General features: G+C 39.1%; 2 protein-coding genes across 24 annotated transcripts in view; one reads left to right on the plus strand and one right to left on the minus strand.

Moving 5' to 3' along the window:
• Positions 1-4,666: 4,666 nt before the first annotated feature.
• Positions 4,667-7,550, plus strand: LOC108492171 (general transcription factor IIE subunit 1-like). The gene is made up of 4 exons (XM_017804241.1): positions 4,667-5,135; positions 5,767-5,968; positions 6,545-6,765; positions 7,159-7,550. The coding sequence occupies exons 1-4, from the start codon at positions 4,670-4,672 to the stop codon at positions 7,548-7,550; spliced, it is 1,281 nt and encodes a 426-aa protein (XP_017659730.1). The 5' UTR covers positions 4,667-4,669.
• A 2,903-nt stretch (positions 7,551-10,453) lies between these two features.
• Positions 10,454-12,452, minus strand: part of PCM1 (pericentriolar material 1) — a 40,634-nt gene continuing 38,635 nt past the window's right edge. For 22 of the 23 annotated variants that reach the window (XM_017804007.1, XM_017803988.1, XM_017803959.1 and 19 more), the window contains 3 exons: positions 12,189-12,281; positions 11,948-12,071; positions 10,454-10,779 (listed from right to left, as the gene is read on the minus strand). In XM_017804007.1, the coding sequence (XP_017659496.1) occupies positions 10,754-10,779; positions 11,948-12,071; positions 12,189-12,281 (243 nt within the window). In that variant the 3' untranslated portion in view covers positions 10,454-10,753. The remainder of the gene's footprint in view (positions 10,780-11,947; positions 12,072-12,188; positions 12,282-12,452) is intronic. The other variant, XM_017804120.1, reaches the window with a different exon arrangement.

The raw sequence follows: 12,452 nt of genomic DNA on the forward strand, positions 1-12,452 counted from the left end.
ACAACCCTGGAATTGTCAGCCACAGCCTGCACAGGTGGACTGCCATTTCCTGTTTCTGAAAGCACTGTTACCAGCCACACCATCACTCTGCTTAATTTAGAAAGCTGTTCCATGTCTCGTGTTTTGGTTCCACACTTCCACACACAGGCCAAGGGCTGTAACAGGAATAACAGCACTGAGGTTACGCGACACTTTCCCTGTTCAAAACAGTCGGTGAGGAAACCCACGGGTATTATTGTAAACACTTCCCACAGACTAAACCCAACAGGTACCAGCAAGTAGTCTTGCTCCTCTGCATTTTCCAGTGTAACATGACAACAAAGGAGCATGCTCGAGAACCACAATATGGAATGAAGTATATCTGTTTAATTTTACCTGTGTGGACATTTTAAATTTATAGCTGAAGGTTCATGCCAATTATACTTCTCAGCTGTAAGTATCTGCCAAATGGTTTCTTATTAATGGAACAAAAAAAGAGCAGCAGCAGGGTTTTCCCACAATAAGGCATGAAACCAATCCCTGCTACTATAAATCACAAGTAAGAGCAGAGCTAATCTCATGAATTTTTTTTACAGTCGCTTCTTGCACTTTCTAAGCAGCAGTCTCAAACCTTACATATGTTTTCAAACCTAAATTCCTGATACAGCTGCTAAAATATGAGGGATTTTTTTCTGGCATCCACTATTTCTGAGGCACTGACTTCTGTAGTGACATTATAAATGCCAGTCCCACAACCTGTCCTATGCAAACACCCATACCTGGGGTCTCTCCATGGACCCATGTACCAGGTAAGCCAGAGAGTCAGAGTTCCAGCAATACAGAGCTGTAACGAAAGCACAATGCATGCTGCAACATGTACCAAGGAGACGTAAGTCACGTCACTGCAAAACACCAGCCTCCACTGCCCATATATATAAAACAATCTGAAAGAGGCAGAGATTTGAGATGGAATGTGATGATTGCAGTCCTAATAGAATTTAGTATTTTAACCCTGGACTGCACAGTGTTTGGCAACTTTATTTCAACATTGTTTTTAAGCACAGATGTCTAACCCATAAAATATTAGTATCCATAACTTTATCTTCCAGAGAAGTATAGTGAAAAAATCGTCTTTGTTTCCTTTTGAAGACATAAACCACCTAAAATAATTAATAAGTAAAAATACAGAAACTATTAAACATGCAAATTCCATCTTTTTCCTTTTAAGATATTATTTTCCAGCTTGGTTTGGTTCTGAAGGCTTCTAAGCAAAATGTGTAAATTATCTATACTAAATACTTGGTTTGCAACAACAACAAATAGAATTAATTATGATGTTACTTTTAGTCTTCTAAAGTTATGCTAATGAAAACACTAATCAAAGATTGCAGTCACCACATTTTGAGTCCTTGCCTGTTGTAGGTGGATTTCATTGAGCAAGATTTATAACTTTATCATGATGCAATGTATGTAAGGCTGAACTCATTTAGTTGCTAATGAAATGTGATCTGGGGACTCTTGCACCAGCTGGGTAATGATTAGGGCTTATCACGGATAGGTCTAGGAAAAGGCTGGGAAATGCTTAAAACTGCTTGTTTTGCAGTTGCTTTGGGCTCTTAAGAAAGGAGCAATTTTTCTGCAATATCAGCCTGAAGTTTTCTGCCCATACAAGAGAGGTAATGATAAGGCTTTTAACTGATTTGCAAGTGATATGGTTATATGAAGTCTGATAAAATGCTACTAAATCTTTCTGGTTTAGTGCCTTTTAAATTGTGAGATGGGTACTTTGTCTTCTCACTCAGCTCAAAGAAAATGTTAATTAAGCATATGGCTTCAGAGAAACCTTGCAGAACTTGCTCATTGTGATGCCTCCTAACTTGAAATTCTGCTTTTAATAGTTTCCTGCTGGCACAAGCAGCAACTCTGTGTAGGTTTCCCAAAGCAAGAAAGAGGATCCTAAAGGCAGTTTCTGCTTGTGGGGCAAACAAGGTATTGCATTTTATATAGCCTTTATTTCTTTGATAAAGGCTATAATAGCTCCATATTAACTATAAGCAGAAGGGCCACTCAAACATCTAAATTACTGAATAATTTTAAAAATAATCAATGTAATAAAAAGGTAGCTCCTATCCTCATAAAAAATAAGTACTTTAAAAGCAGATGAAGTTAGACTGTGATTTCTAGAATATCTTGTCCATACATGCCATCAGCTGGGGGAAAAAAAAAAGGAAAAAAATCTACATGAGTAGTAAAATACCTGTCCCCTTAACATAGACTGTAGCTGAACTGCAGAGCAGATTTCTCTTTAAAGACCTTCTCTCTGAAAAAGCTACTACACTTCCTCCTTCTTTCTTTAGTAATAGTGGTCTCCAGCTTCTCTTAAAAGAGAAATGCTGTCTGTCAACTGAAAACTACACAACAACTTTTAAAAATCCATAGTTTTCTTGAACTGCAAGACTTCAGATTTGGTGTTTGTAAGACAGCAGAGGTTTTTCAAAGTGGAGTGGAGAAATAAAACCTAAAATATAGCAGAGCACAGTAGAGAAAGCTCCCCCCTGCTTTGATTTTATGTAGGTTTTTTTATAAAATACATACAATTTTGATTCTTTTGTAGCTTAAAGGAAAATTTCTTGAGGGGTTTGTGTTTTCCATGAATGTCTGTTATTCAGGTTGAATTCAGTCATTTTTGTAAAAGAAAGGCATCTCCTTTTCCATTGAATCAGAGGCTTGCATATCTAAAATTCCCCTGCAAATGAGCAGTGGGTCCTACGGATTTGTTCTTGAAAAAGGCTTCTCCCTTGTCTCCCAGGATGTGTTCATGATATTTAAAGTAGGTGTTTATGCATAGTGGGGGAAGGTGAGGTTCTGTTGTGTGACTGTAGTGGGGGGTTTTGTGTTTTTCTGGGTTTTGTGGGAATTCTGTGAGTTCTTTTTTTTTCTTTCCACGACATGGTTATAAGACTGGACCTAACAAGCTTTTAACATCAAGGTTTTGGGAAGAACTTCAGAGTAGTGCTTGCTTTAGAGACGCAAGTACAAGTAGGCAGTACAAGTTGAGATAAAGAGTCCTCCAGAGAATTGATAGGTCAGCAAACCTCACGCTTACAGTTCAGGTCCTACTTCTTCCTTAATGATATTATCTAGTTATCACACTCCCTTTGAAATAATTTAATTCTCTGTTTGACTTAGGGTAAGAAGAAACAGTCATGAGACCTGTGCCTAATACAAGTCCTTTAAGAGTCAGCATTCTGCCCATATTAGCCAAGGACTAGATGTAGAAATGGTTTTGTTCTTTTGTTTAACAGTGCCACAATCCAACTGCAGTTCATGTGACACTGACCCAGACAGAGGGCACCCTGGCCCTGTCTGAGATGTTAGCCCAGACCAATGTACGTGAGTGGCACCGCTTCCAACAGAGGTGCTGGGGCTGCACTTGACACTCCTCAGTGGGGCTGGGCTGAGTTACAGCATTATGTGATGGCTGCTTTCCTTTGGGCCTGTACTGGAGGCCACAGGGCTCTTTGCCCACGGTGTGGTAGGACAAGGCTCAGTGCTCTCCAGAGCACTTCCCTGAGGAAGCTCAAAGCCATGCTCCTCATCTCTGGTGCTGGAGCTGGCTGAGGACACTGTCTATCCTTCCTTACTGCTAAGTTTAAGCCACTGGTTTCCTAGAAGCTCTGTGTAGCAACATGCAATCACCTGGGCTCGAGCAATTGCTTTACCACCACCTGCAGTGGGTGCCAGGCCTGACACTGTACCGTGCCATAACATGCCATCCTTCTACCAGCACACCTTCTGACCAGCACTATTTGACTGCACGTTTCATGGCTCTCTGCAAAGCAGTCTGGCTAGAGGCTGCAGCATCAAATACTAATGTATTCCTTTGCCTCAAAGAAGGGAATTGGGATGTAGCTTTATTGAAACGTACCTCAATTCGTTTTTTCTTCTCCCTCCGCTCCTTACAAATAAGAAACAGTTATGACAGTTGGATTGCTGAAAATTAGTTACATTCCAGTTAATGGGATTGGGAATTCGTTATGGCCAGAAGCCCTTCTTCTATAGGGCAGAAGAGCACTAAAGAGGAAAATGCGGTACCCCAAACATGCTGTGTTGAGTGAGGGCCAGAAAAGTTGGAGCGTCCTGTGCCCCAGCTTTGCAAGGCCTTTGTCTGACCACAGCAGCGAGTAGAAAAATCCCTGAACAGGTGCTCAAACACTTCTTGTGGCTTTGCCACAAAGGCAGATACAGTTTTGTCTATTTCACATGTTGGTATGAACTAAGCTAAAGATTTCTTGTCCTGAGCTTTATTTTTGAAGGCTTTCCTTTTACTTTTACTGTCTGAATGTGAGTGCAAACAGATACTTCAGGCAGACCTAGACATACCAGTTAACTGTGCTGTATTCTGTAAGGAGGATTATTACGAGCTTTCTGTAACCTGTTTTCCTAGATATCTTCTGTGAATTTTTACACAAGAGGACATGAATATTTAAGGTGTCATCGTCGTACTTCAAGTTTAGGCAGTCTTTGATATCTATTGATACCTTCCCAATCCCCAGGTGCAGGTTAAGGATTTTACATTAATTTATTCAGTGAAGATTGTTGCAAAAGCATAGCACAGCAAATGACACGCTTTATTCCTGCCCGTGAGGACTAAGAAAGGTTCACTGCAGCTCCCCCCCTTCTCATTCTGATGGTGGTTCAGTTCCTGATGGAGGAGCAAAACGTTATCACAGAGGTCCCAGCAGCCCTAAAGCGTTTGGCCAAGTATGTAGTGCGTGGTTTCTATGGTGTAGAGTATGCCCTGGCCCTCGATATACTGATCCACTACTCCTGTGTGAAAGAGGATGACTTGTTACAGCTGCTCAAGTATGAACGTAAACAGCTGCGTACTGTCCTCAACATGCTCAAGGCAGACAAGCTGGTGAAAATGCGTATGAGAGTTGAAACGGGGCCTAGTGGGAAGAGCACAAGGCACAATTACTATTACATCAATTACAAGGTGCTGGTGGATGTGGTAAAATACAAACTAGATCATGTGCGCCGGAAAATAGAAGAGGATGAGCAGAATTCAACTACCAGGTCCTCTTTTACATGTCCATCTTGCTCTAGCACTTACACAGACCTTGAAGTCAATCAGCTCTTTGATGCATTTACAGGTATATTACTTATATTGTTTATTTGCTGTTATCTTAGAGAATAACTTTGATAACACAAAACTGTCTCCTAGGCGAACTTTGCAATAAAAGCAAAGGATATGCTTCTTGTTTGCTAGTGGACAAGGGTCTGGGACACGAGAAGCTGGGATGTCAGTGGCAGAGAAAGTGTTGTACAGGCCAAGTAAAAGGAACAATAATCTTGAATATATGAGCTGGGGTTGGGAATCAGATTTCAGGCCTCTATATATAGAGTTTTAGCATATGCCTTGACTCTAAATTACTCTTTTTGAACTAAAACCAGATGCAAATGTCTTTTTTTTTTTTTCTTACATTAAGAACTGAGATGAGATCCAAGAATAAAAAAATAAACCTTATGATCTGATGATGGTCAGTATTTAATTTAAGTAAACTTAAATTTCTCTCCTCAGACATTTCCTCTTGCATAGAAAGTGCCTGAATATCAGTTTGTCTCAAGTTTGCCTGTAAAACTGAGTTCACCTAGTTAATGTGAACAAACAAATAAAGCTGCAATGTTTTGGTACTTGTCCAGGCTGTGGACTGCTTAGCAAAGTACTGCTGATCTTTTTGCATCCTATGAACATGAGAATTTCCAATTTGCAAAATGTTGCAGAGACTTTCCACTGCACTTACTGCAACACTGAAGTAGAGGAAGATGCCTCAGTGTTTCCAAAGCATGATGCTCAAACCTTGTTAGCGAAGTTCAATGAGCAGATGGAACCTGTCTTTGTCCTGCTGCGTGAGACTGAAGATATTGTTCTGCCATATGACTTGCTGGAGCCTCAGCCAACAGAAATACCAGAATTATCAGAAAGGTATAAACATAACCCTCTAGAACTTCTGATCACTGCAAACCCCAACAACTTTCCAGTGTAAAATCTTTGAAATACTCAACCTGCAGCCTACTTTGTACTCCATTCTGCTCTGTTTTGTACAGTGTGCTGTTTAACAAAGAAGTCTGTAATATCTAAGGCATTCTAAATTATTGCTGTGCATTTATAATTTTATTTTTGCTACCTTTTTTATTTTAAGTGATTTATTTTTCAGATTGCTCCTTCAACTAGTGATTATAGCTCTTTCTGTGAGAAAGTAACATTATCAGTGTGCTTCATCTTGAGATGCACTACTGAAAAAACCTTGCAAAAATCAACAGTTCAGAACCACTTGCCTCTGAGATGAGGTAACAGGGAATGCAAATTGTTTTAATCCAGATCACTTGTTAGTCTGCTGACAAAACATGTTTTTGGGGTTCTTTTTGTTTGTTTGAGGTTGTTGTTTGTTGGTTTGGGGGGGGTGTTGATTTTTGTTGGTTGTTTGTTGTTTTTTTTTTATGGGAACTGAGGGTGTTCTTCCCTGAATTTTACCCGTTCAAAATGTGACCCTCCATTTAGCTTTGATCAGAAGTTGGGCTCAAGTGCGCTGGAATCCTGCAGCTGCCCTGAAAAATGGGCATACAGAAGTTCCTCTTTCAGCATTACGTACACCCAAAATGTAGTTATTGATGTCCAAGACTCAAAGCACAAAAAGAAAAGAGAAAAAACAACTACAGAGCAACCTCCCTGGTTGTCACAGAGCACCATGGAAGGAGCAACAATAGCCACCAACAACAGTGGTAAGTTTTAAGCATTAGCAAATAAATTCATCAGCCTTAGTGCATTTAAATATAGCCTTCCTATTGAAAATGTAGTGAGCTTTGTTTAGAAGATAGAATAATGCTTCAATTCTGCACTAGTGGTTATCATAGTTTCTAAAAACTAGCCTTTAGACTGATTGGGGTAGTATTCCTAAAGCCAGAGGTCAGGTACCAGGTCCTGAAGCTTCTGGCTCTAACCATGCAATAACATTAGTGGTAATCTTTATAGTGGGAAGCTCTTGGAAATGTCTGTACTTTCAGTAGAATTCTAGTGTGGGTAGAAAAAATCCAGAGTAGAAAAAGTCATCTATGTAGGATGTCTGTGGTAACTGTAAGCTATTGACCCCTCTAATACTTAGTATTGTGTATTAGGAGTAAATGCTTCTAAAGAAATTGAAGAAACTGTTAAAGAAACTGTCAACAACAATGAAATCCTCAAGACTCTTCTGATCCACGAATTGAAGTCATCATCTAGCACACATCAGGCTCCTGTTGTCCAAAGCAAACTACATGAATCAGGCAGTGATAGTAGCGAGTTTGAAGAGGATGCCAAGTGCTCAAGAGGAGCAGGAATGAAAGCAGCAGGCAGCAACTCTGAACAAGAGGAACAGGAAACTCTAGGTCCTATTTTAATGGTAGCTGGACAACCACGTGCATATGGTGAAGTCAGTGAAAATCCAGAGCTTGTCTCTCTTATGACAAAAGAAGAGAGAGAAGCTTATATAAAAGTAGGACAAGAAATGTTTCGGTCTGTCTTTGAGTAAATGCTACTGTGTGAATATGCACACTTGTATAGAATGGGTGAAGGATTCTAACTCATGCTCTTTAAAGTTTACCACTGAAGGGTTAAGTTTTGTTTCAACTCTTGGCTATGCAAGATAGTAATCCTGTAGTAGGTACTACAGTTCAAAATACTAACATTGCAGCCACAGCAACCCAAAATTGCTATGTGTTTTCTGTTGTCTTAATGCTTAGACTTTGTAAGTGATGTAATTAGTTTTGGAGCATGAATCATTTTAGGACACGTTGGGATCTGATTAAAATAACATTTCAAAAGCAGTGATGCAATCTATTGTAAGAAATCAGTTATTCCACCTTCACCTCTTCCAGTAGTGAAGATGAGTCCAAGTCCAGTATGATTTGGTTTTGCTCGATACCGGTCTTGCATTACTTTGTTAAGTCACTCACTACACAGCAGTAAGGGATAGATGCCACACAGCAATCTCCTTCCAAGGGAAGAGCTGTTACTGAATTGCATTAGCAATAGATGAGAACCAGCTCTGGCCTCCTGAACTTTCATCCTAAAAGTAATCATCGCACTTCTTTGTACTTGTTGCTCTACAGAACTGTCTCAAGGGATGAACTGTGCAACGGGCATTGAACAGTAAGATGTAACATTCACTTTGGTCCATATCGGTACAGGAGCAAGCAATGTATTAAAGCACAAGACTCTGCTTCTCCTACCTCACACTCTCCTGTGCTCTTTTTAAGCAAGAAACAAATTCTACTTGAACTGAGCTACATATGTAGTATGCCAGAAGGACTGGCATTAGAATGTAAGAGTGAGCCTAACTTTTCAACAGTTCTGCTACGTCAGTAAGGGATAATGAAAGTAGACTAGAAGAGCACAAACAAACACAGGAGGTTCCCTCTGAATATTAGGAAACACTGCACTGTAATGGTGACTGAGCACTTGCACGGGTTGCTCAGGGAGGTTGTAGTCTCTCATGGAGATATTCAAAAGCCACCTGGGCAAACATCTCTGAGTGGCCCTACCAGAGGAGGGGAGCTGGACAAGCTGACCTCCAGGGGTCTCTGCTGCATTTTTCCTACACACACTATGTTGGTTTTGGCTGAGGTAATTTTCTTCACAGTAACTGGTGTTGGGCTGTGTTTTGGATTTGTGCTGAAAACAGTGTAGATAACACAGGGATGTTTTCGTTATTGCTGAGTGGGGATTACACAGAGCAAGGACTTTTCTGCTCCTCACCCCACCACTCCACCAAGGAGGCTGGAGGTGCACAAGGAGGTGGGAGACACAGCTTGGACAACTGACTGCCACTGACCAAAGGGATATTCCAGACCCATATGGCATCATGCTCAGCATATACATCTCAGAGAAGAAAGAGGGGTTGACATTTGGAGGGATGGCATTTGTCTTCCCAAGTCATTGTTATGCCTCATGGAGCCCTGCTCTCCTGGAGATGGCCAAACACCTGCCTGCCATTTTGGTTTGCCTGCATGCACAGCTTTTGCTTTAGCTCTTAAACTGTCTTTATTTCAACCTATGTGGTTTTTTGCTTTCACTCTTCCAATTCTCTCTCTGATCCCATTGGTGGGGGAGTAAGCAAGCAGCTGCTTGGTGCTTAGGCACTGGCTGAGATTAAACTTGTACCCTGCCAGGGCAAGAAATCAGGAATGGTGTGTGCTCATGCTCTTTCTTGAGCTTAGAATTTAATGATTCACCATATAAACTAGACTTGTTTCAAACCTGCACACATAATCTTGTTCTACTTCATAAAAAATGTCCTCTTTTAGGTTTACTGAGTGATTCTTGGGCTAAACTAGTCATTAATAACTTTGATTGTTTCACGTTCACAGGTTTACCTTTGCCACAATATATTTCATGTCCTCAAGTTTAAAGTCTGCACAGTAACTAAACTGTCTTCAAACCTTTTGCTAGTAACTTTTTTGGACATGAGAAGCATGTGACCATAAGCTGCCATTTCAAAATTCACTCATAATATCTAGAGACACTCCAAACAAACTAAAAAATTAAATCACAAAAGAATTATATTCTCTTCTTATTTAAACTTCACACATATTTAGGCTTCACTGTCACTAGACTGTCACCCACGGTATACAGCCATATTATCACACTAACCTCACAAGCACCGCAAACTTGAATTAAAGATGACCAGTGCTTTTTAACTACTGTGAGAAAAGCCTTGTGTTTAAGGTAAATGGGATGTCTATAATGCAGCAGATCTGCTGAATAAGCTACTTCTAGCTCAATTTTTTGATTCAGCCTTATTAGCAACTCTGGTCTGAAAAAGTGAAGAAAGTTTTCCAATCTACTTTTCTACAATTCTAATTCCACCTTTACCATTAGACTCCATTAGTTGCTGACTGTTTTTTTAAAACATTAACTTTGTAAGGAAATTTAGGAAATTCCAATTGAAGTCAAATACTTTAGGAACAGATTCTACATCACTTTTAACTGTTACCTGTGAAAGGATACTGGCATTTTCAGACAGGCTTATTCCTTTGAACACTGAAAGTGCAAAACAGAAAATGCAGGAAAATACCACTGGTTTCTGCAATTAACTACACACCTGGGGTATTTTTAAGTTCACCTCAGATAAATGTGCTGATACAAAGGAATTCCACAGGCCATGAACAGGAACAACTTTGTTACAAACCAGCTGTACTCTAGGCTATAAAGGCAACATGTAGGTATGTACTGTGTCTACACCTCGTATTTGCAGAAGATGGAGAAACTTAGTCAGACAAGAATTTCTTGCCCCAGGAAAATGAGCAGTGTTTCTTGTAAGAGAAGTAACAAACTGCTACAAGTATGCCAATACTTAAAGTCAGTTAACTTCCAGCAACAAACTCAGAAAACCAGTTTGCAAGCCAAAGGAAAATTTATCAAAAGACAAAATTTACAGACAAGTCCAAACTTTATTTAAAACTACTATTTTGAACAATTTTAAAATTACTAAACAAGTCACAATAAAAAATAAAAAATTAAAGACAGAAAAAGAACAGTGCAGCAAAACTGAAGTGAATTCAGTTCCAGCTGTTTAAACTGCCACAGGCAGAAGTTCACATACCTATCCTAAGAGGCAGTGTGTCAAAAATTTTACATTTTTATACACTTCCAGAATTATGGGAAATTAGTGCTGATCTTCTGTATGCATTTGTATACATGGAGTTTATAAATGCAGATATCTTCAGGTTATTCTCATGCATTTTGAGTTCCAAAAGTTTCTGTAAAGTAAGAGTACACTCATCATTATCTAATAGCTACAAGGCATCAAAAACAGCTCATGACCACATTTCAACTTCTAGATCCCTTGAAGTACCTTGATGAAATATTTCATCCTCACAAGCATTTTGAGCCATAGATTACTTGAACAGCTACAGCCATCCCCACATACACAGATTAGAATGGCTTACTGCTAACTACAAATCTGGTGTGGCATGGCATTCCCAGCCAGACTGCTCCCACAGCAGGCATATGCATCAGTATCCATCAAATGGGCATGCACGACTTATGCTGGCATGACTGTGACAAGCAGAATGCTGATAGGCAGTGAATGAAATGGAAGGAAAGATGCACCTTTCTTCACACTTTGTTCTGGAAAAATCTATGCTGTGACTGCAAATGCATTAAAAAAATGCATATTTGAGGAACTGGAACTAGCTACACTAGCAGAAAACTGCTACTATGAGAATACCCATTTCATGTCTTTATATACACCCATACTGTATTCTCCACTGGAGAATTACAAGTCTAACAATAGAATAGAAGTCTCTAATACTGCAATTTTGTCACAATATCAACATTATATTAAAAAAAAAAATTCTCTGACCTGCATTACCATTAAGTTTTTGTAGCTGCATAAATACTGTTTATTGAAAGTGTCAAATTTTTATTGCTATCATACACACTGTAACTTTTTTCTACCTCATGTTATGCTTCATACGAAAAATAATTTCCTTTTCTGGAAGAGATATTTTACTATTCTGAAAAGTCTCTTGAACTTTTCTATCACAAAAACACTGAGCAGTCTGTCAGAAAATTATACTGAGCATTATTAAATCAGATAATAACAGTTAAACCCAAGCTTGCATAACATGAAACAAAAATACTACTCCATTTGACTAAGTTTCAAAACCATTACATTACATTGTGACAGGCACTTTACATATGTTAATTTTTATGACTTTATCAGCGACAGAATCTAACAGAAGTATATCAAAGAGACATGGAAGGCAAAATCCCTTCATATCAATAAAGTATTTTCAAATGCATGGTAACAAAACCCGATACTCTTTCAGCGCCACAATAATTCCTTACTTCAGTGATATTTGAATTCTAGCATTCCAGAGTGTATTCCCAATTTGCATGTAAGATTTAGAAAATAATCCTTACCAGGTTCTTTCAAAGTTTGGGCGTCTCCTACTAATTCTTGATCTCGAGCTCCACCTCCATCCAGTAATTCATCAGACAAACTGTTGGTTTGTGCCTCTGTTTCCATTTTCTTCATTAAATCTGCCTTCATAACAGAGAAAGCAAATCTCACAATTCTGGATAATTTTTTGTGCTGTCTAGATAATAAAGACATTTAGGGTGTGCACTCCTAAACAACACCCTACAAATAGTAGCCAAATACCTCTGAATATACAGCAAGTTTGAGGGGCAAGTCTTCAACCTTCACAAAGTCATCTTCATCAGATTTTTGACTTACATTTCCAGAACCAGCTTCCTGTTAATAAAAATAGTGATATTTAAGAGAATAGTGCTATTTTGTTCTACTTTCACTTTTTGACTATTAAAGTATATCAAAAAATCAATGCCCAACAAGACTGCAAACTAGAAATAACACTGAAATAGAAAAAAGTTTCTCATGTCTCTTGGATGTATCTTAACCGAAATA

The sequence above is a fragment of the Lepidothrix coronata genome, unplaced genomic scaffold, assembly GCF_001604755.1.
Source record: "Lepidothrix coronata isolate B3197 unplaced genomic scaffold, Lepidothrix_coronata-1.0 Scaffold0, whole genome shotgun sequence".
NCBI lineage: Eukaryota > Metazoa > Chordata > Aves > Passeriformes > Pipridae > Lepidothrix > Lepidothrix coronata.

Bases quoted from the DNA above. Each gene is read 5' to 3' on its own strand.
- LOC108492171 (XM_017804241.1), top strand. From the start codon at position 4,670: ATGGTGGTTCAGTTCCTGATGGAGGAGCAAAACGTTATCACAGAGGTC. The intron at 5,969-6,544 runs GTATAAACATAA...CCCTCCATTTAG, and splicing joins ATACCAGAATTATCAGAAAG to CTTTGATCAGAAGTTGGGCT. The intron at 6,766-7,158 runs GTAAGTTTTAAG...ATTGTGTATTAG, and splicing joins AATAGCCACCAACAACAGTG to GAGTAAATGCTTCTAAAGAA.